At 48.6% G+C, this 25,078-nt stretch overlaps 1 protein-coding gene across 1 annotated transcript; it reads right to left on the bottom strand.

Annotated features, from left to right (window-relative positions):
- Positions 1-3,261: 3,261 nt before the first annotated feature.
- On the bottom strand, positions 3,262-24,083 carry KPTN (kaptin, actin binding protein). Its single transcript, XM_075258929.1, has 12 exons — positions 23,854-24,083; positions 22,658-22,740; positions 21,971-22,055; positions 21,200-21,254; positions 20,334-20,409; positions 19,931-20,004; positions 17,214-17,323; positions 16,812-16,913; positions 16,655-16,733; positions 15,813-15,948; positions 7,238-7,393; positions 3,262-5,110 (listed from the first exon to the last, which is right to left on the bottom strand). The coding sequence occupies exons 1-12, from the start codon at positions 24,068-24,070 to the stop codon at positions 4,961-4,963; spliced, it is 1,323 nt and encodes a 440-aa protein (XP_075115030.1). The 5' UTR covers positions 24,071-24,083; the 3' UTR covers positions 3,262-4,960.
- Positions 24,084-25,078: the final 995 nt, after the last annotated feature.

A 25,078-nucleotide genomic window follows, 5' to 3' on the forward strand; every position in this document is an offset into this window, starting at 1 on the left:
AGGGTGACTGTAGGATGGTTATGGGATAGTTATAGGGTGACTGTAGGATGATTATGGGATAGTTATAGGGTGACTGTAGGATGGTTATGGGATAGTTATAGGGTGACTGTAGGATGATTATGGGATAGTTATAGGGTGACTGTAGGATGGTTATGGGATAGTTATAGGGTGACTGTAGGATGATTATGGGATAGTTATAGGGTGACTGTAGGATGGTTATGGGATAGTTATAGGGTGACTGTAGGATAGTTATAGGGTGACTGTAGGATGGTTATGGGATAGTTATAGGGTGACTGTAGGATAGTTATAGGGTGACTGTAGGATGGTTATAGGGTGACTGTAGGATGGTTATGGGATAGGTATAGGGTGACTGTAGGATGATTAAGGGATAGTTATAGGGTGACTGTAGGATGGTTATGGGATAGTTATAGGGTGACTGTAGGATGGTTATGGGATAGTTATAGGGTGACTGTAGGATAGTTATAGGGTGACTGTAGGATGGTTATAGGGTGACTGTAGGATGGTTATAGGGTGACTGTAGGATGATTATGGGATAGTTATAGGGTGACTGTAGGATGGTTATGGGATAGTTATAGGGTGACTGTAGGATAGTTATAGGGTGACTGTAGGATGGTTATGGGATGGTTATAGGGTGATTGTAGGATGGATAAATGACAGCTGTAGGATAGTTATTGGTTGGGTATAGGATGGTAGTGGGAGGGTTGTAAGATGGATGTACAATGGTTGTTAAAACGGCTATAGACTGGTTATAGCATGGATGTAGGTAGTAGCATGTATAGTAGGATAGTTATAGGATTGTTATGGGATGTTTGTAGGATGGTTGTGCACCACTAGTGATGGACCTGCCAACTAGAGCCTCCACCGCAATATCACGGCTCCAATCCTAACATCCCATGTACTGAACAAAACAGAGATTCCAATCCCATAGGAAGGCCGAGCGGCCGCTGCCTGGAAAACCTAGTGAATGATTAAAAGAGGGGAGGTCACATGATCCTCCAGCAGTATATACTGTATATATATAATCCTCCAGCCTGCAAGGAACTCATCAATAATGACATAATCCCGGAAGGCCGGCCCGGACCTAATATTATCACAGAGACGCCTTAATAGTCTGAAACAGGACTCAACAGGATTATGGGACTTAATACGCAAGTTGTACAGGATTACAGGGTTTCATCTAAATTATAGCGGGCTCCTTTAACCGAATCCTTGGCTTATATACTGTGTTATACTGTCTATGGATCTCCAAGACACATCAGGCTGAATGGACTATACAGGAGCGACCTTCACATAGGGTCATCTACATCCCCTATATCTTATAGGATATATTGTACTGGAGAGAATCCTACTAAATCCTAGTCATGTCAGAAAATACCGCTGTCATCTATCATGGCTATGGCCCCCTGCGGCTCCGTGGACAGAAGATCCTACGACACGTGGATGACACTTGTGTGCAGGTCAACTTTTGATGGTCTGGCATTAATACATTTTGTAATAGACCATAGAAAGAATTTTTGGCTCCTTTCTGTGAAATCCTACAAATCTTTATTCCATTATTTCTCTATGGAGAGCTGCAATGTGTACAAGGGAAGGCTCCGGTATAGTGAAAGGAAGCCTAGACTGGGGGAGGGGTCAAACAGACATATCTCAGGCATTATAAGACCTATTTGACACCTGCTCCTCATGTTTCATACGACACCAAGATCACAGTTCTATCTGTATTACTTCCAGAGATATTACCAGATGTTTCCAATTCTATCTCAGCTTTCATACGGCACCAAGATCATAGTTCTATCTGTATTACTTCCAGAGATATTTGGAAACGTCCAGTACTATCTCTAGTAATAATACAGATAGAACTGTGATCTTGGTGTCATATCAAAGCTGAAATATATTTGGAAACATTTGGTAATATCTCAGCTTTCATACGGCACCAAGACCATAGTTCTATCTGTATTACTTCCAGAGATATTTCAGCCTTCATAGAAAACTTTGTAGCTGTAAAATATCCGGAGACATCACTCATTGAAGACACAGCTGGGATTGTCACACTTCTACGTAGCAGAATCCTGAATGTGTTCGCAACAGGTCGTAACTTTGGATACTTTACAGCTAGAACAGTGATCCTGGTGTCCTACGAAAGTAGAAATCTCTCTGGAAATGTCTGTTGATATCTCTGGCAGTAATACAGATAGAACGGTGATCTTGGTGTCATATGAAAGCTCAGAATCTCATCTTTTATTAGACACCAACAAGGTTAATGTCCAAGAGAAGTCTATTGACAGTGACCTTCCGCCTTCCTCAGCTTCTCTATACAAGAGCCCCTATATCTGTACTCCAGCGAGGAGCAGTGTTGATATGTGTAGGTATAGAAATTCTGGATTAAGGAGTCAAAATGTGTTAATGACACAAATACTGGCAAAAAATAACAAGCTGTGGAAAAGTTGAGTCTTGCGCGAAGTTGCACGGTGCGGGGCTACGACATAGGTATCAGCTATCTCACTGCCTCCAGCTCAGGGTACATCTGCCATTACCATTAGCTCAGCAGTCGCACAGGTACAAGAGGAATATTTTCCATGCAGAATATGATGACATTTCCCTTGAACCTCCCTTAGAGATTTCTACATGTCCAGACATCACTGAAGGCTCTTGGGTGGAAGAAATGCAATGTCCGCTCTCCACCTGACATGACCTGTTCTGCTTACACAGGTTTAACCATGTCTGGGCACTTGTGGCAGACGCCCCATTCATATCAATAGAGAGCCTGTCGCTGTATAAGCCCAAATCACCTGTGTGAACAAGCTCTTACTATGTAGCTCCTGGAGCTCTGGGAGACAACGCCGACGTCTCTCATTTCCCTAATTGTTATCACCTCCTGAAATAACATCAAAAAGAGGATTAAAGGAGCACCCCGACCATGGATCTATCCAATGGATATGGCACAAAGTCATAGGGTAGGTGAAGCTCCAGAGGACATCCGACTTATGGAGGAATAAGGCCCCGTCTCCTTATTTCACTAGATGAGGCAGCTAGGTTTACCCTTAAGGTGGTGACGGCATAGATCGCCAACAGCTATTCCCTTACAATCCCCCATACACATGCATCCTCTGCGTGTCGTACACTTGGACAATAACCCTCAGTCAGTCACCGGTAAGGGCAGATTATCACCGGAGAAAAGAAAGAATCAGAGAGGCTGAAACCCAACCCACTCAATAAAGGCGCAGTCCCTATAAAAGGAATCTTCCAGAACTTTATAAGCTATCCTTACAATAGGTCTTCCATATTTGATGTTTGCACCGTGCTGATCAGCTGACTAAAGGCGCGCTTGTCCTGAGACACACGTGTCCGTAAGGTTTGCACAGGTCTCTTCTGCGAGCCAGGACAGTCCCGGGAATATCTATTCTGTTGTTATGTAGGAGCCTTGTAAAGAATGGCCGGTCTATTGTTCTTCCGGTTGCGGTGGCTACGTCCATAGGCCTGTATATCCATCTATAGAGCAGAATAGGCTTCATCCTCCAGTGTCGGCAGCCAGGGCCAAAAGGAACATGAAATAACAGAATAAGACAACAAAGATCCCCCCCATGTTCATGTCCCCGGGTGTTACTGCAGCAAGCAGAATGAGAACGGCCATTTTAACAATCCTGGATCAAATAAAGGAAAATGGCGCCGCATAGAAGGAAGATTCCTCCATGGCAATGTTCTCCGTCTCCTCCGTCTCACCTGGTTACGTAATACTGTATGTCAGCGGAAGGATCGCCTGCGGTTTTATTGGCACAATTTTAATTTTTTTTTCACATTTTTCTATTCTCTGTGCTGCCCACACGTAGGACGGCCATGTTCCCCCAGCACCCCCATGTAGGCGTAGTTTGGACTGACCCGGTAGACAGGTACAAAACAATAGGAACAGCGGTCAGACACTAAAACTAAACGCCAACCCGGGATTTAGTGGCGTAGAATTTAGGGAAATGAATGGCGGTATAATGTGGGAACTACATGGCGGTATTACATGCATGAATATTAATGCTGTATATAAGCAGTATTCACACTTTATGGCAGTATTATGGTAATATGCTCCATGTTATTCTGATGCTGTATACAGCCAGTATAGGCTTGGAACTGTACGGCAGTGAATATTATTATAATGCTGTATATTGGCGGTATTGCCCTATCACTAAAGGACAGTATTGTGTCAGTGATTATTATTTTGATCCTGTATATTAGCAGTATTGACTTAGTACGATATGATAGTATTGGGTCAGTGAATATTATTATAATGCTGTATATTGTCAGTATAGTCTTGGAAATGTATGGCAGTATTATGCTAGTGATTATTATTTTGATCCTGTATATTGGTGGTATTGCCTTGTCACTATATGGCAGTATTATGTCAGTGATTATTATTTTGATCCTGTATACTGGCAGTATTATCTTTGCACTATTTGGCAGTATTATGCCAGTGAATATTATTATTACACTGTATATTGGTGGTATTGCCTTGTCACTATATGGCAGTATTATGTCAGTGATTATTATTTTGATCCTGTATACTGGCAGTATTATCTTTGCACTATTTGGCAGTATTATGCCAGTGAATATTATTATTACACTGTATATTGGTGGTATTGCCTTGTCACTATATGGCAGTATTATGTCAGTGATTATTATTTTGAGGCTGTATACTGGCAGTATTATCTTTGAACTATTTGGCAGTATTATGACAGTGACTAATGCTTTACATACAGTTGTCCGCTGACATATATGTACAGTGTGTGACCATTACCGCTACTTACCACAGAGCCGCACACCGCACACATTACGAGTTCTGAGCCGCTCCTTTATTACCGCGGTGCTGTCGGGCTCTGGAGCCAGGTTTGGCCATAATACACAATAATTTATGGGTTTGATAGTTTATATTGCACCTGTGAGGGACACGGCGGGTTTAGGGATCTGGTGAGAGGGTCATTGCAGCATCACGGGACGCCTCGGGCTCGGCTTCTTTCTGTATGGGTGACATGTCTGATATCTGGGCCTTCTCCAACTGTTCTCGCAGCCTCTGGATTAGACTTTGTGACGTCTTTGCCAAGCTGTGCTGTATGGAAAAAGGAGAGACAATCACACAACTCATGAGCTACCACATCACACTGCCTCCGCCTTTATATTCATGAAGCAGGCGGCGCAGGATGAGCTTCGATCCAGAAAATGGAGTGCATTGAAAATGTGATTTATATGGAGACATTAGTGGAAAGTGGTCAATACTAAAAAGGTTGATCCAAAAACAGCGCCACCCTAGTGCACAGGTTGTGTCTGGTACTGCATGTTTAAGGGTGCAGTTTTAATTTGGTTTTTGGTGAAAAGTAAATTCTGTTAACTAAACATGCCCCATCTATAAAATCAGGAAACTGCACCGTGTGCACGCGCCCTCACTCCCTGAGCCAATCAGATGAATAAAACCCTTTAGAAACTGAAAGCAGTTGCCTGATTGGCTCAATAGTACGGCGCCTGGAAGATGGATCCAGTAATGCCGCCATATCACGCAGGAGTGAGGAGTGAACAGATCCTGCCAAAAACTTCTGTGGCCGGAGACCAAGAGGAAACAGCTCGACATCTATCTGTTGTGTGAGCGGAACGGGCAGAAATATTAGCAGGGAACTCATTAAGAGCGTCACAGAATGATTAGGCGTCGGCCGGGACATGGCAGGGGTGACGGGAGGATGATTTGTGCAGGAAATAATGAAGACGCCATGGCGAGCACCCCGCGCACCGCGTCCTCCACTTTAATAAGACGCACAACAGGTTGTCTGAATGGTGATAACACGGAGGGAGTCGCCATCACAAATCTGCCATTTCCTTCTATTCATAAATAACAGATCTCACCAAAGGCGACTAGAAATGGGCAGAACCTTAAAAATGGCAGAAATGATATTAAAGTAGTGCTGACACCCGCGGCTAGACCATCCTAAGATGGCGACACCCTACTGACCGGTGACCGGGGCCAAGGGGGTCACATTCTGGGGCTCAGCACAGTCATGTCGCCATATAGCTTATTCATTTGGATGAAAGCTATGACTTGTTTCGCTCTTATTTTTGATTGTAGATTTTTTTATTCTATTTTCTGTCCATGATTATGGGGGCGGCCATTTTGTGTGAGCTTTACAGCAGTGTCATGGCCACTGGAGGCGACTCACTGAGGTCTATGGGAGAGTTCTGTAGACATGCTCAGTGCAGGGAGGGGGAGGAGATCATCTGTGACATCATCTATGGTCAGTAGTGATGTAATGAGGGCTCAGAGGTGTTATCTTCTATTGTAATCCGGTCTGTAATGTCAGTGAGATGACTGCAGTAACAGAAAACCCTACAGATTTGTCAAATCAGTCTAGTATAAGGCTTAGTGGCCAGGGTAAATATTGCAGCATATGGTAATTTTCTGGTGACACATTCCCTTTAAGGCGCTCCATTTGGCGGAGCAATCATTGTCCATGGTAACATTGCGCTCGTACAATCCCCTTTCCACAGACGGGTTCCTTAGACATAGACGGATCCCATTCCTCTGCCCTTAGGCGGTCTGCGCTATACACACGTGTGCTGGGTCCTCTACTGACACCCCGGAGGTCCCGACTATGTCCCCCCTCCCACGCTGCAGGTTTTCTATATCAGACCTTTAATATATAAGCACATGAGCCTGTATATAGAGGAGTCCGTCCATAGCAGACCCATCTGTGTACAGGGCTACAGCTCTCCATAGACTTTAGATAAGATGCTGCCCAATTAGCCGATGGCTATTCCTTGTAAGCCTTCACCATTCACATACATGTTCGGCTTAGCCGAGTGTGCATGTATTCTCTATAGGGAGAGGTGAGTAACCAGCTGCCTTACCTTCCTTGAAAAGGACCTGTTACTTCTGACAAATCTATCATTCTCCATGACATTACATTACAATGGGAATTTGAGGGCAAATGACATCGTTCCGTATAACCCGATGTGGAGAAACCCAGTATTCCTGGAGAAATAGGAATAAATAGCCAACTGCGTGGTCCAAGGGGTGTGTGACTAAATAGTCTTGCTTTGTCACTACTCACTGGACAGCGTAAGGATACCCCCCCCCCCAAACTGGTAGCACCGAGATGGTAATTTACTCAAAGCAACATCCAAGATGGCGGCGGCAGCACCATTGTGAGCGTGGTTGTAGACGATGGCACCGAGCAGCTCCCGATCTCACCTGCAGGATGTGGAGGCCTTTCAGACACACAATGGCCAGTTCACACAGACCGTCCCAAGTCAGATCCACATGTGCGATACACAGCAGCGGGCTGGGGAAACTTCTCTGCCACAGAAGCTGGAAATGTCCGTCCATGAACTTGTAACACAGGAGCTCCTGAAGAGGAGAGAAGACCAGGAATGAGAATAAGCTCTGCAGTCAAGAACACCGGGGAGGGGGACTACAGGGCGAGAGCAGGGCGAGTGCAGAGTGACTACAGGGCGAGAGCAGGGCGAGTGCAGAGTGACTACAGGGCGAGAGCAGGGCGAGTACAGAGTGACTACAGGGCGAGTGCAGAGTGACCACAGGGCGAGTGCAGAGTGACCACAGGGCGAGTGCAGAGTGACCACAGGGCGAGTGCAGGGTGACTACAGGGCGAGTGCAGGGTGACTACAGGGCGAGTGCAGGGTGACCACAGGGCGAGTGCAGAGTGACTACAGGGCGAGTACAGGGTGACTACAGGGCGAGTGCAGAGTGACCACAGGGCGAGTGCAGGGTGACTACAGGGCGAGTGCAAAGTGACTACAGGGAGAGTGCAGAGTGACCACAGGGCGAGTGCAGAGTGACCACAGGGCGAGTGCAGAGTGACCACAGGGCGAGTGCAGGGTGACCACAGGGCGAGTACAGGGTGACTACAGGGCGAGTACAGGGTGACTACAGGGCGAGTGCAGAGTGACTACAGGGCGAGTGCAGGGTGACTACAGGGCGAGTGCAGAGTGACTACAGGGCGAGTGCAGAGTGACTACAGGGCGAGTGCAGAGTGACCACAGGGCGAGTGCAGGGTGACCACAGGGCGAGTGCAGGGTGACCGCAGGGCGAGTGCAGGGTGACCGCAGGGCGAGTGCAGGGTGACCGCAGGGCGAGTGCAGGGTGACCGCAGGGCGAGTGCAGGGTGACCGCAGGGCGAGTGCAGGGTGACCGCAGGGCGAGTGCAGGGTGACCGCAGGGCGAGTGCAGGGAGAGTGCAGGGTGACTACAGGGAGAGTGCAGGGTGACTACAGGGAGAGTGCAGAGTGACTACAGGGCGAGTGCAGAGTGACTACAGGGCGAGTGCAGAGTGACTACAGGGCGAGTGCAGAGTGACCACAGGGCGAGTGCAAAGTGACCACAGGGAGAGTGCAGGGTGACTACAGGGCGAGTGCAGGGTGACCACAGGGCGAGTGCAGGGTGACCACAGGGCGAGTGCAGGGTGACTACAGGGCGAGTGCAGAGTGACCACAGGGCGAGTGCAGAGTGACTACAGGGCGAGTGCAAAGTGACTACAGGGCGAGTGCAGGGTGACTACAGGGCGAGTGCAGGGTGACTACAGGGCGAGTGCAGAGTGACTACAGGGCGAGTGAAGAGTGACTACAGAGTAAGTGCAGGGTGACTACAGGGCGAGTGCAGAGTGACTACAGGGCGAGTGCAGAGTGACTACAGGGCGAGTGCAGGGTGACTACAGAGCGAGTGCAGGGTGACTACAGGGCGAGTGCAAGGTGACTACAGAGCGAGTGCAAGGTGACTACAGGGCGAGTGCAAGGTGACTACAGGGCGAGTGCAAGGTGACTACAGGGCGAGTGCAAGGTGACTACAGGGCGAGTGCAAGGTGACTACAGGGCGAGTGCAAGGTGACTACAGGGCGAGTGCAAGGTGACTACAGGGCGAGTGCAAGGTGACCACAGGGTGAGTGCAAGATGACTAACGGGCCAATGAAGGGTAACTACAGGGTGAGTGCAGGGCGAGTGCAGGGTGAGTGCAGGGTAACTACAGGGTGAGTGCAGGGCGACCTCAGGGCGAGTGCAGAGTGACCACAGGGCGAGTGCAGGGTGACTACAGGGCGAGTGCAGGGTGAGTGCAGGGTAACTACAGGGTGAGTGCAGGGCGACCTCAGGGCGAGTGCAGGGTGACCACAGGGTGAGTGCAGGGTGACCACAGGGCGAGTGCAGGGTGACCACAGGGCGAGTGCAGAGTGACCACAGGGCGAGTGCAGGGTGACTACAGGGCGAGTGCAGGGTGACTACAGGGCGAGTGCAGAGTGACCACAGGGCGAGTGCAGGGTGACTACAGGGCGAGTGCAGGGTGAGTGCAGGGTAACTACAGGGCGAGTGCAGGGCGACCTCAGGGCGAGTGCAGGGTGACCACAGGGTGAGTGCAGGGTGACCACAGGGCGAGTGCAGGGTGACCACAGGGCGAGTGCAGAGTGACTACAGGGCGAGTGCAGGGTGACTACAGGGCGAGTGCAGGGTGACTACAGGGCAAGTGCAGAGTGACCACAGGGTGAGTGCAAGATGACTAACGGGTGAATGAAGGGTAACTACAGGGCGAGTGCAGAGTGACTACAGGACGAGTGCAAGGCTACTACAGGGTAAGTGCAGGGCGGGTACAGGGCGTAAACACCTGGTCACTGGACACATTAGGGCAGCCATAGACTGGTAGAAGTCCAACCTGCCAAATTATAGAACACTCTGAGTGCAGCACCTATGGGAAGGAGAAGGTACTGCATGGCCTAATGCACGTGACCGAGTGTGCAGATCAAGTTGGTTCAGATTTTGTAGCAGAATACAATTGGGTGACAATCGGATGATATTGAATGTCATGTAGGCGCCTTCTGTAAAGCATTTCCTAATATTTGTGCAATGATTCAATACACAGCGCCCCCTGGTGGCTGGAGGGAATTTTATCAGTACAGGACAGGTGCACCGTGCCACTGAAATAAGTTTCCCAAATACTAAATGAAGCAACTTGACAAATCTTCATTAAAAAAAATAAATAAATACTGCCATTTACTGCTGTAGAGATTGTGCAACTCCTTCACACAGCGGCTGTCCTGATGAATCAGACACAAATCCTCCAGCACATTACACTACCTCCTCATCCTGTTATATTAGAGATGGCAGCAGGAACAGAGAGAAGGAAGTAGAGGGGTGACCAAAGAGTGGAGGGAAGGGGATCAGAGAGGGGCAGATTAGACAGGGGGTAGATGGGAGGGGATCAGAGAGGGGCAGATTAGACAGGGGGTAGATGGGAGGGGATCAGAGAGGGGCAGATTAGACAGGGGGTAGATGGGAGGGGATCAGAGAGGGGCAGATTAGACAGGGGGTAGATGGGAGGGGATCAGAGAGGGGCAGATTAGACAGGGGGTAGATGGGAGGGGATCAGAGAGGGGCAGATTAGACAGGGGGTAGATGGGAGGGGATCAGAGAGGGGCAGATTAGACAGGGGGTAGATGAGAGGGGATCAGAGAGGGGCAGATTAGACAGGGGGTAGATAGGGCGGAGAGCACACAGCAGTCAGTAGGGAGGATCACACAACGCTCAGAGACAGCAGAGAGCACCAGGAGACCGTACAAGGGATTAGGGGTAAACAAAGTAGATTCTGCAAAACCCAGTCTGTAGTCACTGAGGGGCTTCTGACTTTCACTTTTATAAAGATTTCCAGGGCATAACAAGCAGCGAGTATCTGATCACCCAGGCCGGAATACAACAAGTCTTATGAGACTTATATAAAAAAAGCTGTAACCTACTACAGATGCAGAGAAGGTATTAAGATGCGACAGTCACACTTAGTAACAACGTGGCCTCTTTTTACGGGGGAAATCCCACATCGGGGAGCCGCGGGCAGTTTCGCGCTCTCACAAGCTGCACTTATTTAATTAGATTCATTGTTTACACCTTCTGTGCCAGCGTCACCCACCCATACAACCGACATGTGTCAGGGGGCGGTAATCTAATTAATCTAAAGCTGCTACACTGCAATTCACCCGCCCTCACAAGGCGACATCCGGGGAACAGAACATTAGTGGTGGCGGGGGCAGCGGCGACCTGTACCTAGCCAGCAACAGGTGAAATCTGCAGCAAGAGGTTACATAGGACGTGATTCACTAACCCCACCCAGACAATATGTGACTATATATACACATATGTACACACAGATAGATAGATAGATAGATAGATAGATAGATAGGGTGTTGGCCAAAAGTATTGGCCCCCCTGCAATCCTGTCAGATAATCCTCGTGTTCCTCCAGATAATGATTGCAGTCACAAATTCTTTGGTATTTTCTTCATTTAATTTGTCTTCAATGGAAAACCACAAAAAGAATTGTCAAAAAGCCAAATTGGATATAATTCCACAACAAAAATAAAAAAGGGGGTGGACAAAAGTATTGGCACTGTTTGAAATATCATGTGATGCTTCTCTAATTTGTGTAATTAACAGCACCTGTTACTTACCTAAGGCACCTAACAGGTGGTGGCAATAACTAAATCCCACTTGCAGCCAGTAGAAATGGATTAAAGTTGACTCCACCTCTGTCCTGTGTCCTTGTGTGACCACATTGAGCATGGAGAAAAGAAAGAAGACCAAAGAACTGTCTGAGGACTTGAGAAGCAAAATTGTGAGGAAGCCTGAGCAATCTCAAGGCTACAAGTCCATCTCCAAAGCCCTGAATGTTCCTGTGTCCACCGTGCACAGTGTCAGTAAGAAGTGTAAAGCCCATGGCACTGTGGCTAACCTCCCTAGATGTGGCCGCAGAAGAAACATTGACCAGAGATTTCACCGCAAGATTGTGCGGATGGCGGATAAAGAACCTCGACTAACATCCAAACAAGTCCAAGCTGCCCTGCAGTCCGAGGGTACAACAGTGTCACCCCGTACTATCCAGCGTCAGCGTCTGAATGAGAAGGGACTGTATGGTAGGAGACCCAGGAAGACCCCACTTCTTACCCACAGACAGAAGCCAGGCTGGAGTTTGCCAAAACTTACCTGAGAAAGCCAAAACCGTTCTGGAAGAATGTTCTCTGGTCAGATGAGACAAAAGTAGGAAAAGGCATCAACATAGAGATTACAGGAAAAAAGAGAAGAAGACGCCCCCTACAGTCAGACATGGCGGAGGTCCCTGATGGTTTGGGGTTGCTTTGCTGCCTCTGGCACTGGACTGCTTGACCGTGTGCATGGCATTATGAAGTCTGAAGATGACCAACACATTGTGCAGCATCATGTAGGGCCCAGTGTGAGAAAGCGGGGTCTCCCTCAGAGGTCAGGGCTCTTCCAGCAGGACAAGGACCCAAAACACACTTCAGGTCTGCACTAGAAAATGGTGGTGAGAGAAAGCCCTGGAGACTTGTAAAGTGGCAGCAATGAGTCCAGCCCTGAATCCCATAGAACACCTGTGGGGGAGGGGAGAGATCTCTTGGGGGCAGTTTGGAGAAGGCCCCCTTCACATCTCAGGGGGGACCGCGAGCAGCAGCCAAAGAAGAAGGGTCTAAGATTCCAGCAGAGCCTTGTAAGAAACTCATTGCTGGTTAGCGGAAGCGGTTGTGCGCAGTTATTGTGTCTAAAGGTTGTGCTACCAAGTATTAGGCTGAGGGCGCCAATACTTCTGTCCGCACCAGTTCTGGAGTTTTGTGTAAAATGATCAATGATGGGACTTTTTTTTAAATTCTCTTTTGTGTTTTTTCATTGCAAGCAAAATAAATGAAGATATTACCAAAGAGTTTGTGCTTGTAATCATTATCTGGGGGACAGCGAGGATTATCTGACAGGACTGCAGGGGGCGATACTTATACTGTATATACCCTGTGTCACTTATATACTATATAAGAGTTTGTGCTGTGTAATCATTACCTGGGGGACACCGAGGATTATCTGACAGGACTGCAGGGGGCGATACTTATACTGTATATACCCTGTGTCACTTATATACTATATAAGAGTTTGTGCTTGTAATCATTATCTGGGGGACACCGAGGATTATCTGACAGGACTGCAGGGGGCGATACTTATATTGTATATACCCTGTGTCACTTATATACTATATAAGAGTCTGTGCTGTGTAATCATATCTGGGGGACACCGAGGATTATCTGACAGGACTGCAGGGGGCGATACTTATACTGTATATACCCTGTGTCACTTATATACTATATAAGAGTTTGTGCTTGTAATCATTATCTGGGGGACAGCGAGGATCATCTGACAGGACTGCAGGGGGCGATACTTATATTGTATATACCCTGTGTCACTTATATACTATATAAGAGTCTGTGCTGTGTAATCATATCTGGGGGACACCGAGGATTATCTGACAGGACTGCAGGGGGCGATACTTATACTGTATATACCCTGTGTCACTTATATACTATATAAGAGTCTGTGCTGTGTAATCATTATCTGGGGGACAGCGAGGATTATCTGACAGGACTGCAGGGGGCGATACTTATACTGTATATACCCTGTGTCACTTATATACTATATAAGAGTTTGTGCTGTGTAATCATTATCTGGGGACAGCGAGGATTATCTGACAGGACTGCAGGGGGCGATACTTATACTGTATATACCCTGTGTCACTTATACACTATATAAGAGTCTGTGCTGTGTAATCATTATCTGGGGACAGCGAGGATTATCTGACAGGACTGCAGGGGGCGATACTTATAATGTATATACCCTGTGTCACTTATATACTATATAAGAGTCTGTGCTGTGTAATCATTATCTGGGGACAGCGAGGATTATCTGACAGGACTGCAGGGGGCGATACTTATACTGTATATACCCTGTGTCACTTATACACTATATAAGAGTCTGTGCTGTGTAATCATTATCTGGGGGACACCAAGGATTATCTGACAGGACTGCAGGGGGCGATACTTATACTGTATATACCCTGTGTCACTTATATACTATATAAGAGTCTGTGCTGTGTAATCATTATCTGGGGACACCGAGGATTATCTGACAGGACTGCAGGGGGCGATACTTATACTGTATATACCCTGTGTCACTTATACACTATATAAGAGTCTGTGCTGTGTAATCATTATCTGGGGACACCGAGGATTATCTGACAGGACTGCAGGGGGCGATACTTATACTGTATATACCCTGTGTCACTTATATACTATATAAGAGTCTGTGCTGTGTAATCATTATCTGGGGACACCGAGGATTATCTGACAGGACTGCAGGGGGCGATACTTATACTGTATATACCCTGTGTCACTTATATACTATATAAGAGTTTGTGCTGTGTAATCATTATCTGGGGACAGCGAGGATTATCTGACAGGACTGCAGGGGGCGATACTTATACTGTATATACCCTGTGTCACTTATATACTATATCAGAGTTTGTGCTGTGTAATCATTATCTGGGGGACAGCGAGGATTATCTGACAGGACTGCAGGGGGCGATACTTATACTGTATATACCCTGTGTCACTTATATACTATATCAGAGTTTGTGCTGTGTAATCATTATCTGGGGGACAGCGAGGATTATCTGACAGGACTGCAGGGGGCGATACTTATACTGTATATACCCTGTGTCACTTATATACTATATCAGAGTTTGTGCTGTGTAATCATTATCTGGGGGACAGCGAGGATTATCTGACAGGACTGCAGGGGGCGATACTTATACTGTATATACCCTGTGTCACTTATATACTATATCAGAGTTTGTGCTGTGTAATCATTATCTGGGGGACAGCGAGGATTATCTGACAGGACTGCAGGGGGCGATACTTATACTGTATATACCCTGTGTCACTTATATACTATATAAGAGTCTGTGCTGTGTAATCATTATCTGGGGACAGCGAGGATTATCTGACAGGACTGCAGGGGGCGATACTTATACTGTATATACCCTGTGTCACTTATATACTATATAAGAGTCTGTGCTGTGTAATCATTATCTGGGGACAGCGAGGATTATCTGACAGGACTGCAGGGGGCGATACTTATAATGTATATACCCTGTGTCACTTATATACTATATAAGAGTCTGTGCTGTGTAATCATTATCTGGGGACAGCGAGGATTATCTGACAGGACTGCAGGGGGCGATACTTATACTGTATATACCCTGTGTCACTTATATACTATATAAGAGTCTGTACTGTGTAATCATTATCTGTGGGGCAGCGAGGATTATCTGACAGGACTGCAGGGGGCGATACTTATACTGTATATACCCTGTCACTTATATACTATATAAGAGTCTGTGCTGTGTAATCATTACCTGGGGGACAGCGAGGATTATCTGACAGGACTGCAGGGGCGCCAATACTTTTGTCCAGGACTGTATGCCTGACCATTGCTCCATAATAACGATTCCCGGACCTGAATGGGTGAAATATCTTCTGCCTGGACAGGCCGCACACGCTGACTAGCTCTTTACCACACAACACCACACATTTAGGATGAAGCTGGCCACATACATGAGGGAAAAGTCTCCTGACACCAACTATCCCCCAATGGCAGATGTCGGAGGGAAGAGAGATTGGGCATGACAATCACGACATGTCTGACCCTTTGTTACTGAGGGCTCATCTCCGCTCCTTGCAGACATAAAGCTACACACAGCTCAGCCAAGCATGCATGTCTGTGGTGGAGTTGGCAGAGATGTCCGCAGCTCCCTCATGTGTATAGTCGCCATTGTAGTCGCGCTGTGATTTTTCTGCTGGGCGCCATGTCTGATCAGGATGGTGATGTACTGGGCACGAAGACACGCATACACTGCCAATCCCGCAGCAATGGCGCACACCCTACCTGTCCGTATGTTCCCAGTAAAATCTCCGCTTCTCCATCAAAATCCACGTCAGCTGTCACGGCACAAAGCACGCTGTCAAACTGATCGCTGCCTGGCAGGAGACGCTGCTCTCGGAGGCCGTTCTGTAAGATGTTCCTAAAGAAAACATTCTAAGTGTGAATATGTACGAGCCCAGGAAACCGTGCCAACTCCGGGCCAAGGTAAAAATAGCACAAAAACAGCCTAATATATACAGTAGGTTTCCCTATACCGGGGGGGAGGGGCACAGTCACCCAGCTCTCCACAGACCCTGAATGACATCTACAGATACAATTTATATCACTTTGTTCCTTGTGACACTGAACTGTCTTGTGTAAGTTTCATAGCGGTCTGTAGTCCATGATAAAATTGGGCGTGCTGCTCCTGTCCTTCTCGGGGTAGTGGAGCCAGGCAGCTGCTCTTCCCCAATTCACTATCCATCCCATCTCCACCAATAGCCATTAGAGGTGCACGGCCCCTGGAGTGGTGCTGCCACCTACAGGCTCCTCCAATAATAGCTGTGGAAAATCTGCACATTTCAGATGTAGCCGTCACCAAACCTTCATACGGTGCTAACAAATGTTTCAGTTCACACTGGTTTTTGGCCAATGCTATGACCAGTTATGTTGTGTGGAATAGGATGGTGGTGCAGCGCCAACACAGGACAAACTATGCATTACACCATACACATTTAAATCAATGCTGGGCACGATTGGGGGGCTCTATATAACTGCTGTCCCCTCTGGCTATGAGATGAGGACCCTTTACAGAGGACCGCTCCTCTTCATAACCACAGAATCCAGTATGACACATGGGTCCTCACCTATACACCGCAGACAGCTCGATGGTACTGGTCACCAGGACGTTATACTGCTCCTGAAAGCTATGGCCGCCCTCACTACCTGCAATACAAAGACACCCCAATTACTAGCCATACATGGAAACGTCCACCTTGGCTGATAACAGACCGCTCGTCTCACCATTCCCTGCCGCTTCTGCTTCTTGGTGGGCACTTGGCATGCTAAATATCAGCACCTTGGAGAGAGGCCCGTCCTGCTGTAGAGACCAGCTCTGGAGAATCTCTGTCAGGGACACAAGACAAAGGTGTTCATACGATGAGCCCTGACATATCACGAGTGATGTATACCGGCCTGGGTCCCCGCCATACCCCTGCAGTCACACAGGTCACATGACTTTCATTCAGGTCAAAACATTTTTCAAACAAAATTTATCAAAAAGGAATAAAAGAAAGTTTCTTTGCCTAACTGAGTCATTACTATCTCTGTCTCCTGCGCCCTGTCATACCCTGGGCCACGTCACACGCGTGCACACCATTGTCACCATAGATAGATATGACCATACTTTCCAGCAGTCCTGCATACCTCGCTTTCCTTGGTCTACATGTGATACACAGAAGTATCCGCTCTGACAACTGTACGCTGTAATCCGCCTCTGGGTGTCGGGAATGTTGTGAACACTCAGCCAGGTAACGCTGTGAATGCACAAATAGGACCACACATCAGACTGTATACCGGAGGATGGTATATAGGGGGATACACGGGTACCCCACAATTAGGAGATGCACAATTAGCTAGAACAGGCAGTGACCCTCAGGATGGACTTTACATTTCCTCCCCCTTCCCACCCATTGATTTTAATGATCTGGTCGTCTCCCCCCCCACCCACCGGTGCCGCTGTAGGGACTAAATAACTGCGCCTGGTCCTAATAGACTTATTATTACTATGGCCCTTCAGTACTGACCTAACACGAAAACATCGCGCCCCGTGACAGGCACCATCATTACTGATCTAAGTATACGGCGGCCCCTGTATTTATCCGTGTATACGGCGGCCCCTGTATTTATCCGTGTATACGGCGGCCCCTGTATTTATCCGTGTATACGGCGGCCCCTGTATTTATCCGTGTATACGGCGGCCCCTGTATTTATCCGTGTATACGGCGGCCCCTGTATTTATCCGTGTATACGGCGGCCCCTGTATTTATCCGTGTATACGGCGGCCCCTGTATTTATCCGTGTATACGGCGGCTTCTGTATTAAATACTGTATGTATTTTTTTCTATACAGTTAAAGAGCAACACTGATGACAAATAAATGACCAGTAGAGGTTACTATAACAAAGCTTCTCACATATCTTATTAAATGGAACCTGTCAGGACAATTTGGGAGACTAAACCACCCACATCCTTATAGACTGGGGGTCAAATCGTCCTGTATTAAAGGGATTCTACCATTAAAACCCTTTTTTTGTAGATAAGATGTCGGAGTAGCCTTTAGAAAGTCTATTCGTCTCTTACCTTTAGATGTGATCTCCACCTCTCCGTTCCTTAGAAATACTGTTTTTTACCAGTATGCAAATTAGTTCTCTCGCAGCGATGGGGGCGGGCCCCACTACTGCTCGAGAACAAGCTCCAGCGACGCCGCTATCTTCTGCTGGATCCTCCCCTTCTTTCTTCGGCGTCACCTCCAACGCCTGCGCAGTTGGCTCTGCCAGTGAGACACTAGTAGAGCCGACTGCGCATGCCCGCGGCCACAGTTCCGACGGCGCAATTACGCACATGCGCAGTTGGCTCTACTAGTGTCTCACTGGCAGAGCCAACTGCGCAAGTGTTGGAGGTGACGCTGAAGAAAAAAGGGGAGGATCCAGCAGAAGATAGCGGCGTCGCTGGAGCTTGTTCTCGAGCAGCAGTGGAGCCCGCCCCCATCGCTGCGAGAGAACTAATTTCTATTTCTAAGGAACGGCGCGGCGGAGATCACATCTAAAGGTAAGAGACGAACAGCCTTTCTAAAGGCTACGCCGACATCTTATCTACAGAAAAAAAGGGTTTTAATGGTAGAATCCCTTTAAAGTAATCCCTGCAATAAAAATAAAAACCCTCTATCCTCTGCCTGCCGTTGTACTCCTCACACCGGCGCAGTCCTTCACCGAGTACTGAGGAGAAGACCTCAATTTATAAGGACCTGTGGATGGTTTAGTGTCCTAAATCAACCTGATGACTTCCCTTTAAAGGAATCCTATCACTCAGACACAATTTTTTCTAGGTATCACGTCGGAATAGCCTTAAGAAAGGCTATTCGTCTCCCATCTTTCGTCGTCTTCTCTGCACCGCCGTTCTCCTACAATCCCGATTCTGGTGGTGGGCCCCAGCGCTCAGACAGCACTGGGGGCGTCCCCAATGCTGCAAGAGAACTTTCTCCAGCGCTGCCTCCTGCTTTGTCAGCAGCGTCATCTTCAGCCTCTTCTTCTGGCGGTGCCTTGTAACTTCTAGGCCTCGGGCCTTGGGCAGAGAAGACTGCGCATGCCCACAGGCCACGAGAAAATGGCCGCTTACAATACTGTGCAAGTGACCATTTTCTTGTGGCCTATGGGCATGCGCAGTCAGCTCTGCCCAAGGCCCGAGGCCTAGAAGTTACAAGGCACCGCCAGAAGAAGAGGCTGAAGATGACGCTGCTGACGAAGATGGAGGTGGCACTGGAGAGAGTTCTCTCGCAGCATTGGGGACGCCCCCAGGGCTGCGAGAGAGCTAATTTGCATACCGTCAAGAATCGGGATTGTAGACAAACGGTGGCATGGAGAAGACAATGAAAGGTGGGAGACGAATAGTCTTTCTTAAGGCTATTCCGATGTGGTACCTACTGTGTCTGACTTATAGGATCCCTTTAAGAACATCGGTTTCCTTCTCCACTTATCAAGCGGAGTTACTTCTTACATATTAGTCCATGGAGAGGGGAGGAGGAGGAGGAATAAGTACACAAGGTGTTATTTGGGCCTGCTGTGTTTATATATAGTGTATATATATAGTGTGTATATATAGTGTATATATATAGTGTGTATATATATTGTGTGTGTATATAGTGTATATATATTGTGTGTATAAATAGTGTATATATTGTATGTATATATAGTGTATATATATTTTGTGTATATAGTGTATATAGTTTATGTATATATATATATTGTGTGTATATATATATTGTGTGTATATATATATTGTGTGTATATATTGTATGTATATGTATTTAGTATATATATATATATATATATATATATATATATATATATATATACAGTATCTTACTTGCTCGGCAGATCTCTCAGCTCCGGGAAGAGATTTTCCACTGGTTGTTCTTCGAATTGGTGCAGTCCTTCATTCTGTCAGCAGCCAGAAGACGCTCATAAATCATCAGCATGTCAGAGAGTGAACACAACAAACCCCTCTGACCACAATACTAGAAAAAATACCGCCAACCATACACATAAGACAGTTATAGCCGAGTAGACTGCAGAGAGATAAGCGGCCGCCAGACAACTCCAGTGACACTTATCTCCAGGTGAAATAAAGGATCAGACATACTGACTACCGCTATGCCCAATCCTCATCCCCCCTCCCCCCTTGTTTCGGTTGCTCTTATACCCTGTTGTCAGATACATGGTGTATAGTCAGAGTAAGCTATATACTATTAGACTATATCCTCTCTCACCTCTTTATACAGATGGATGTATTGATCATTCCCTCCCAGTAGGAAAACTGTCTCTTGTTGGTCTCCCACCTGCACCCTGCGGAGGAGAAATAACGATTAGGTATAGGGGAGATTTCACTGCAGTATCTGGTCTGTGTCCCCGTAGGATGGAGACAAACCCCAGTAATACACCGGCCATACAAGAGATGGCACCAGATTCACAGTCAGTGTAGGCTGCAGGACCTGAGATGACTTCAGGCGCGGGGCTCCAATTAGACCAGGGGACTGCGGGGGCGGAGCTATAAAGCCAGAAGCCGGCCACACACTGACATGAAGAAAATGGCGGCGTGCATGCCGGCAGCCGAGAGCCGCACATGCCGGCATCACTGGAGCCCGGCGTGAAGCGGTGAGTCCGCCAGGGGTCGGAAGGGTTCTGCCAACCCTATGCACTCCTGTAATCTCGGCGCACAAGGAGCCCGGGGTGGGGTGGAGTGAGGCCGGGGACACAGGTTCGGGTAGGTGGGTGGCTAGTGAGGGGGAAAGGGGGCACGAGGTGGGGGGTCAGGGGGTTGGGAAGGAAGGAGTGAGGGAATAGGGGACCGGTACGGAAAAAGATTGGGGGGGGGGCAGGGGGAGGGGAGAAGGGGGCCAGTGGGGTGCAAGGTGGGGGTCCATGGGCGCACTGGTGTTGGACGGGCCCACTGCGGCCACAAGGCAAAGACCCCCCGTCTTTGCCTTGTGGCCGCAGCGGGCCCGTCCAACACGGGGAAGCGCTGCAGGTGTGTCGTGAGGGGGCCACGGACGAAGTCGCGGGTAATGCTAGTGTATATATAAAAATCTGAAGCTCCACAAAGCCCCTCCCCCAGTTGTAGGGCCCAAATACTCACTCTGCATGACACAGCTGGAAAGGGGTGAACTTCAGCTCCAAATTCAAGCAGCTCTCTATGAGAACAAGTGAAAACATAATCTATAAGCGTCTGAAGTGCGAACGTATCTGACACCATCAAAGGCGGAGTGCTAAATATAAAGGGGTTCTCCTGTGATAGACCTTTATCCCAAATGTATGATGGCCACGGGCCCCAGCACAATGCCTGGTATAGGGGTCCCTGTGCCATAGTTTGGGCCACTATAATAACATATTATCTGTGCTCAGAAGTGTCCACACTTATCCTATAGACAGGGAATCAGTCGCCATTGTGGCCCTTCCCCTAAATAAAGCAGAATATCCCCCAGTCCTCTGCAGCGCCACGTCCATAAAGCTTGTGGATCCAGCATGGGACAGAAATGACAGAACTATTGATCTGATCCAGCGCCATCATTCTGTGACAGGCCCCGTCCATTGGGTATCTGAGGGGTGGATCAAAATTTGGGGCCCAAACTGCTGCAGAGGGTTTTCTCATTGGTCATAGGCAGCCATGTTACTAGAGGAAATAACCTTTGGAATAGAAGAAAAATATCTACAAACCATGATTATATATCTTACACATATAGAGGGGGCGGCGGTGCCATGGAAACGTTACAGTTTTGGTTGCGCCCCTATGGAGGCCTATAGAGGGTATCACATGACCCAGCGGGCGCTCTGTGTGTACAGATGTGCCCGGGCCCAGACAATACAGACCACACAGAGTATATGACATATATATCAGAGAGGGGCTTACGGGCGATGGAGTCCAGGTTATACTCAGATCCCGGCTCATAGTCACAGTAAATATTGAGGAAGGGGCTCGCTTTATCCCCCGAGTCCTGAAAGACAGAAAGCAAAAAATTATAGGATGACACTGACATAAACTAGGAGAAACAAGAAGACCAGAGAGACCCCTGCCGGGGGCACGACTACCCCCATAGACTACACTGGGGGACAATACACTGAAAAGGAACATGATGTAATGTAAAATCATCTCCTCAGGTCCCCAATGTCAATGTGAACAAGCAGAGCTGCAGGGTGCAGCATGGAGGATAGTAGGTGTGAGCTTGTGACCAGATACAAGATGGATATTCAATTCTTCTGCAGCCCCAAAGCAAAGTGTGCCCAATATCCATCTGGTTGTGTCTGTTCCTGGTACTGCAGCTCAGTCCCATTGACTTCTGTGTAATACCAGGTACAGCCACTAGCAGAATGGATGGCGCTGTGCTTAGTAAACAAGAGATGCCCCGTGGGGTGCTGGGAAATGAACCCCCAGCTATCGGATACTGATGTTTATCCTACAGAGAGGTCACCAAGTATTAGATTGTCAGGAAACCCATGTAAGGACAGTGCAATAATGAAGGTTATCCCATCCCCCGCTCCGCATACATCAGATATACACGCTGAGCCCCGTATAGCGCTCCTGCACCCCAGGACTCACCTTAATAAACGTTATTCCCACCACCAGACCTCGCTTAGGGGGCGACTTGCTGAAGGAATCAATGGAGACGATCTCGGCATCAACTAGACAACAGGAGAACAAAGAACAGGGAGACTTTAGGGGATTTTATGGGGTCACAGCGGTGAGACCCCCCGTGATCTGTCACTTATTTCTAACCAAGTAGAAAGAAGGTTCTTTAATGAAACATCGCCTTTAAGTCACTCAGTGCCGCAGATTTTAGTTACAACGTGTGAATGAGGTTTAGGACATTATGGGACAGGACTAGGAGGCTCGGGGGGGGGGGGGCGCAGGACTAGGAGGCTCGGGGGGGGGGGGGGGCGCAGGACTAGGAGGCTCGGGGGGGGGGGGGGCGCAGGACTAGGAGGCTCGGGGGGGGGGGGGCGCAGGACTAGGAGGCTCGGGGGGGGGGGGGCGCAGGACTAGGAGGCTCGGGGGGGGGGGGGGCGCAGGACTAGGAGGCTCGGGGGGGGGGGCACAGGACTAGGAGGCTCGGGGGGGGGGGGGCACAGGACTAGGAGGCTCAGGGGGGGGGGGGCGCAGGACTAGGAGGCTCAGGGGGGGGGCAGGACTAGGAGGCTCGGGGGGGGGGGGGGGCGCAGGACTAGGAGGCTCAGGGGGTGCTCTAAACCCCCTCCTCCTGTCCCTGGTGCTCTGGTGTCTGCACCGCGGTCCGGCCCTGCTACTCCAGGGGTCTGTTTTGGGGTGAGGTGCTCAGTGCAGGTGACAGCTGAGGCCGATCAGGAATCGGGACGTCACAGGTAACATATATGTGTGACGTGAGTGTCCTTTCTGATGGCCGAGGATTGGGGGGACGTGTGGCGAGGACTTGTGACCCCCCAGGAGCACCAGGACCGCACCGTGTTGGGAGACACTGGAGCACCAGGACACCTCCCGGCCTGTACAACCCCTTTAACTCACTTCCCTGTGTTTGGGTCGTATAGAGCAGCGTGCTGCGCCCCTCACGTACTCAAATCTAGTAAATCATGGTCAGGGTCCCGTCAGGGGTCGAATGTTAATTTCTCAGAGCACTTTAGGCTGTTGCCATGGGTAACAAGGTCCCCTGAGAGTCTGTGTATATTTGTGTGTGCGCCCCCTGTGGTCACTCCCTATAAGCACGCGCTTCCCTCCATTATTCTGTTTAGGTCACCTGACCCTGGCCACGCCCCCTGTCACACCTGGTATATAAGTGAACTGCAGCTCCCGGGCCCCGGCTCGCAGCTTGTCCCGCAGCTCCTGGTACTTGAAGTTGGTGACTTTTCCCTTCAGGGTGGCGGCCAGCAGCTCATGTCCGGAGCCCCCGGTGCACGGCAGGACCGACAGACCGTACACATTGCTCTGAGAGGGAAACCGGCTGAAAGTGTCTTCTGTCAGGGGGCAGCAGTGGCCGGACATGGCCGGAAGTGACGTGCGGTAAACACGGCTGCCAGCTGTAAAGATGGCGGCGGTGCACTTCCGGTTGTAGGTTCTGCTGTGTAATGATGTGATTTACCGGCTCCAGCCTGGGTGACGTCATCGTCCTCGCTGCTGGGTGGGTTGTACGTGGTGACGTCATAATGTGACTTCTTATGTCCTCTGGTCTGTTGTCACAATCACATTAGGTCAGGGATAATCACATGATGTCACTATTGTACCAGTTACAGCACATTACAATAGATGTAACATGTCACAGACCGCTAGCCCAGCTACATCAGCAGAACCAAACATGGCGGCAGACTTGGGTAGACATTGTGTGCTGCGTAGCTATACCTGAACCCCATGTGGGGCGACTTAGGCTCTGTTCACACTGGTTTGGTGAAAAACTTCAAGTGTATAAACTGGTAAACACGATGCAAACAAGGTCACGTGTAGGCCGAGTGCACACAATGCACAAGAGGGTTGGGGGGGGGGGGGGTGAGCCAAAGTCAGGAGTGGCATTAGCAGAAGAGATTGTATCGGACGTCTCCTATGGATTTCCCATTCTTCACTTTGCCTCAAAAAAAAAAAAAAAAAAAAATCAGAAACAAAAATCGCGGCTTGTCCAGAAGGCGAGGCCTCAGCCATAAAGCTACAACGTGCCCTTATAGCGCAATTCATTGCAATATAACCGACTGTCGCTCCCAGTAGCCGCGTGACTTTGTGCCCACTGGTTATTACACTATAAGCCTTTGTCTTTTGTTCGGTCCAAACATGTCTGAACTGAAACTGCTCTGCTATCCAGACCCAACACACAAAGACGCAGATGATGCCGCTCACGTACTGCGGCTCCTGACATCATTCAGCTGCCGGACAAGGATCTAGTAATGTTTAGGGTCACAAGATGAGAAGAGTAATTCCTATTGATTGATACTTCACCATCTTGGCTTTCCTCTATTAGGCCGGGTTCTCCCGGGGATTTTTGGTCTGGAACCTGAGATGGAGGCC

This window comes from Leptodactylus fuscus, chromosome 11, assembly GCF_031893055.1.
Source record: "Leptodactylus fuscus isolate aLepFus1 chromosome 11, aLepFus1.hap2, whole genome shotgun sequence".
Classification (NCBI taxonomy): domain Eukaryota; kingdom Metazoa; phylum Chordata; class Amphibia; order Anura; family Leptodactylidae; genus Leptodactylus; species Leptodactylus fuscus.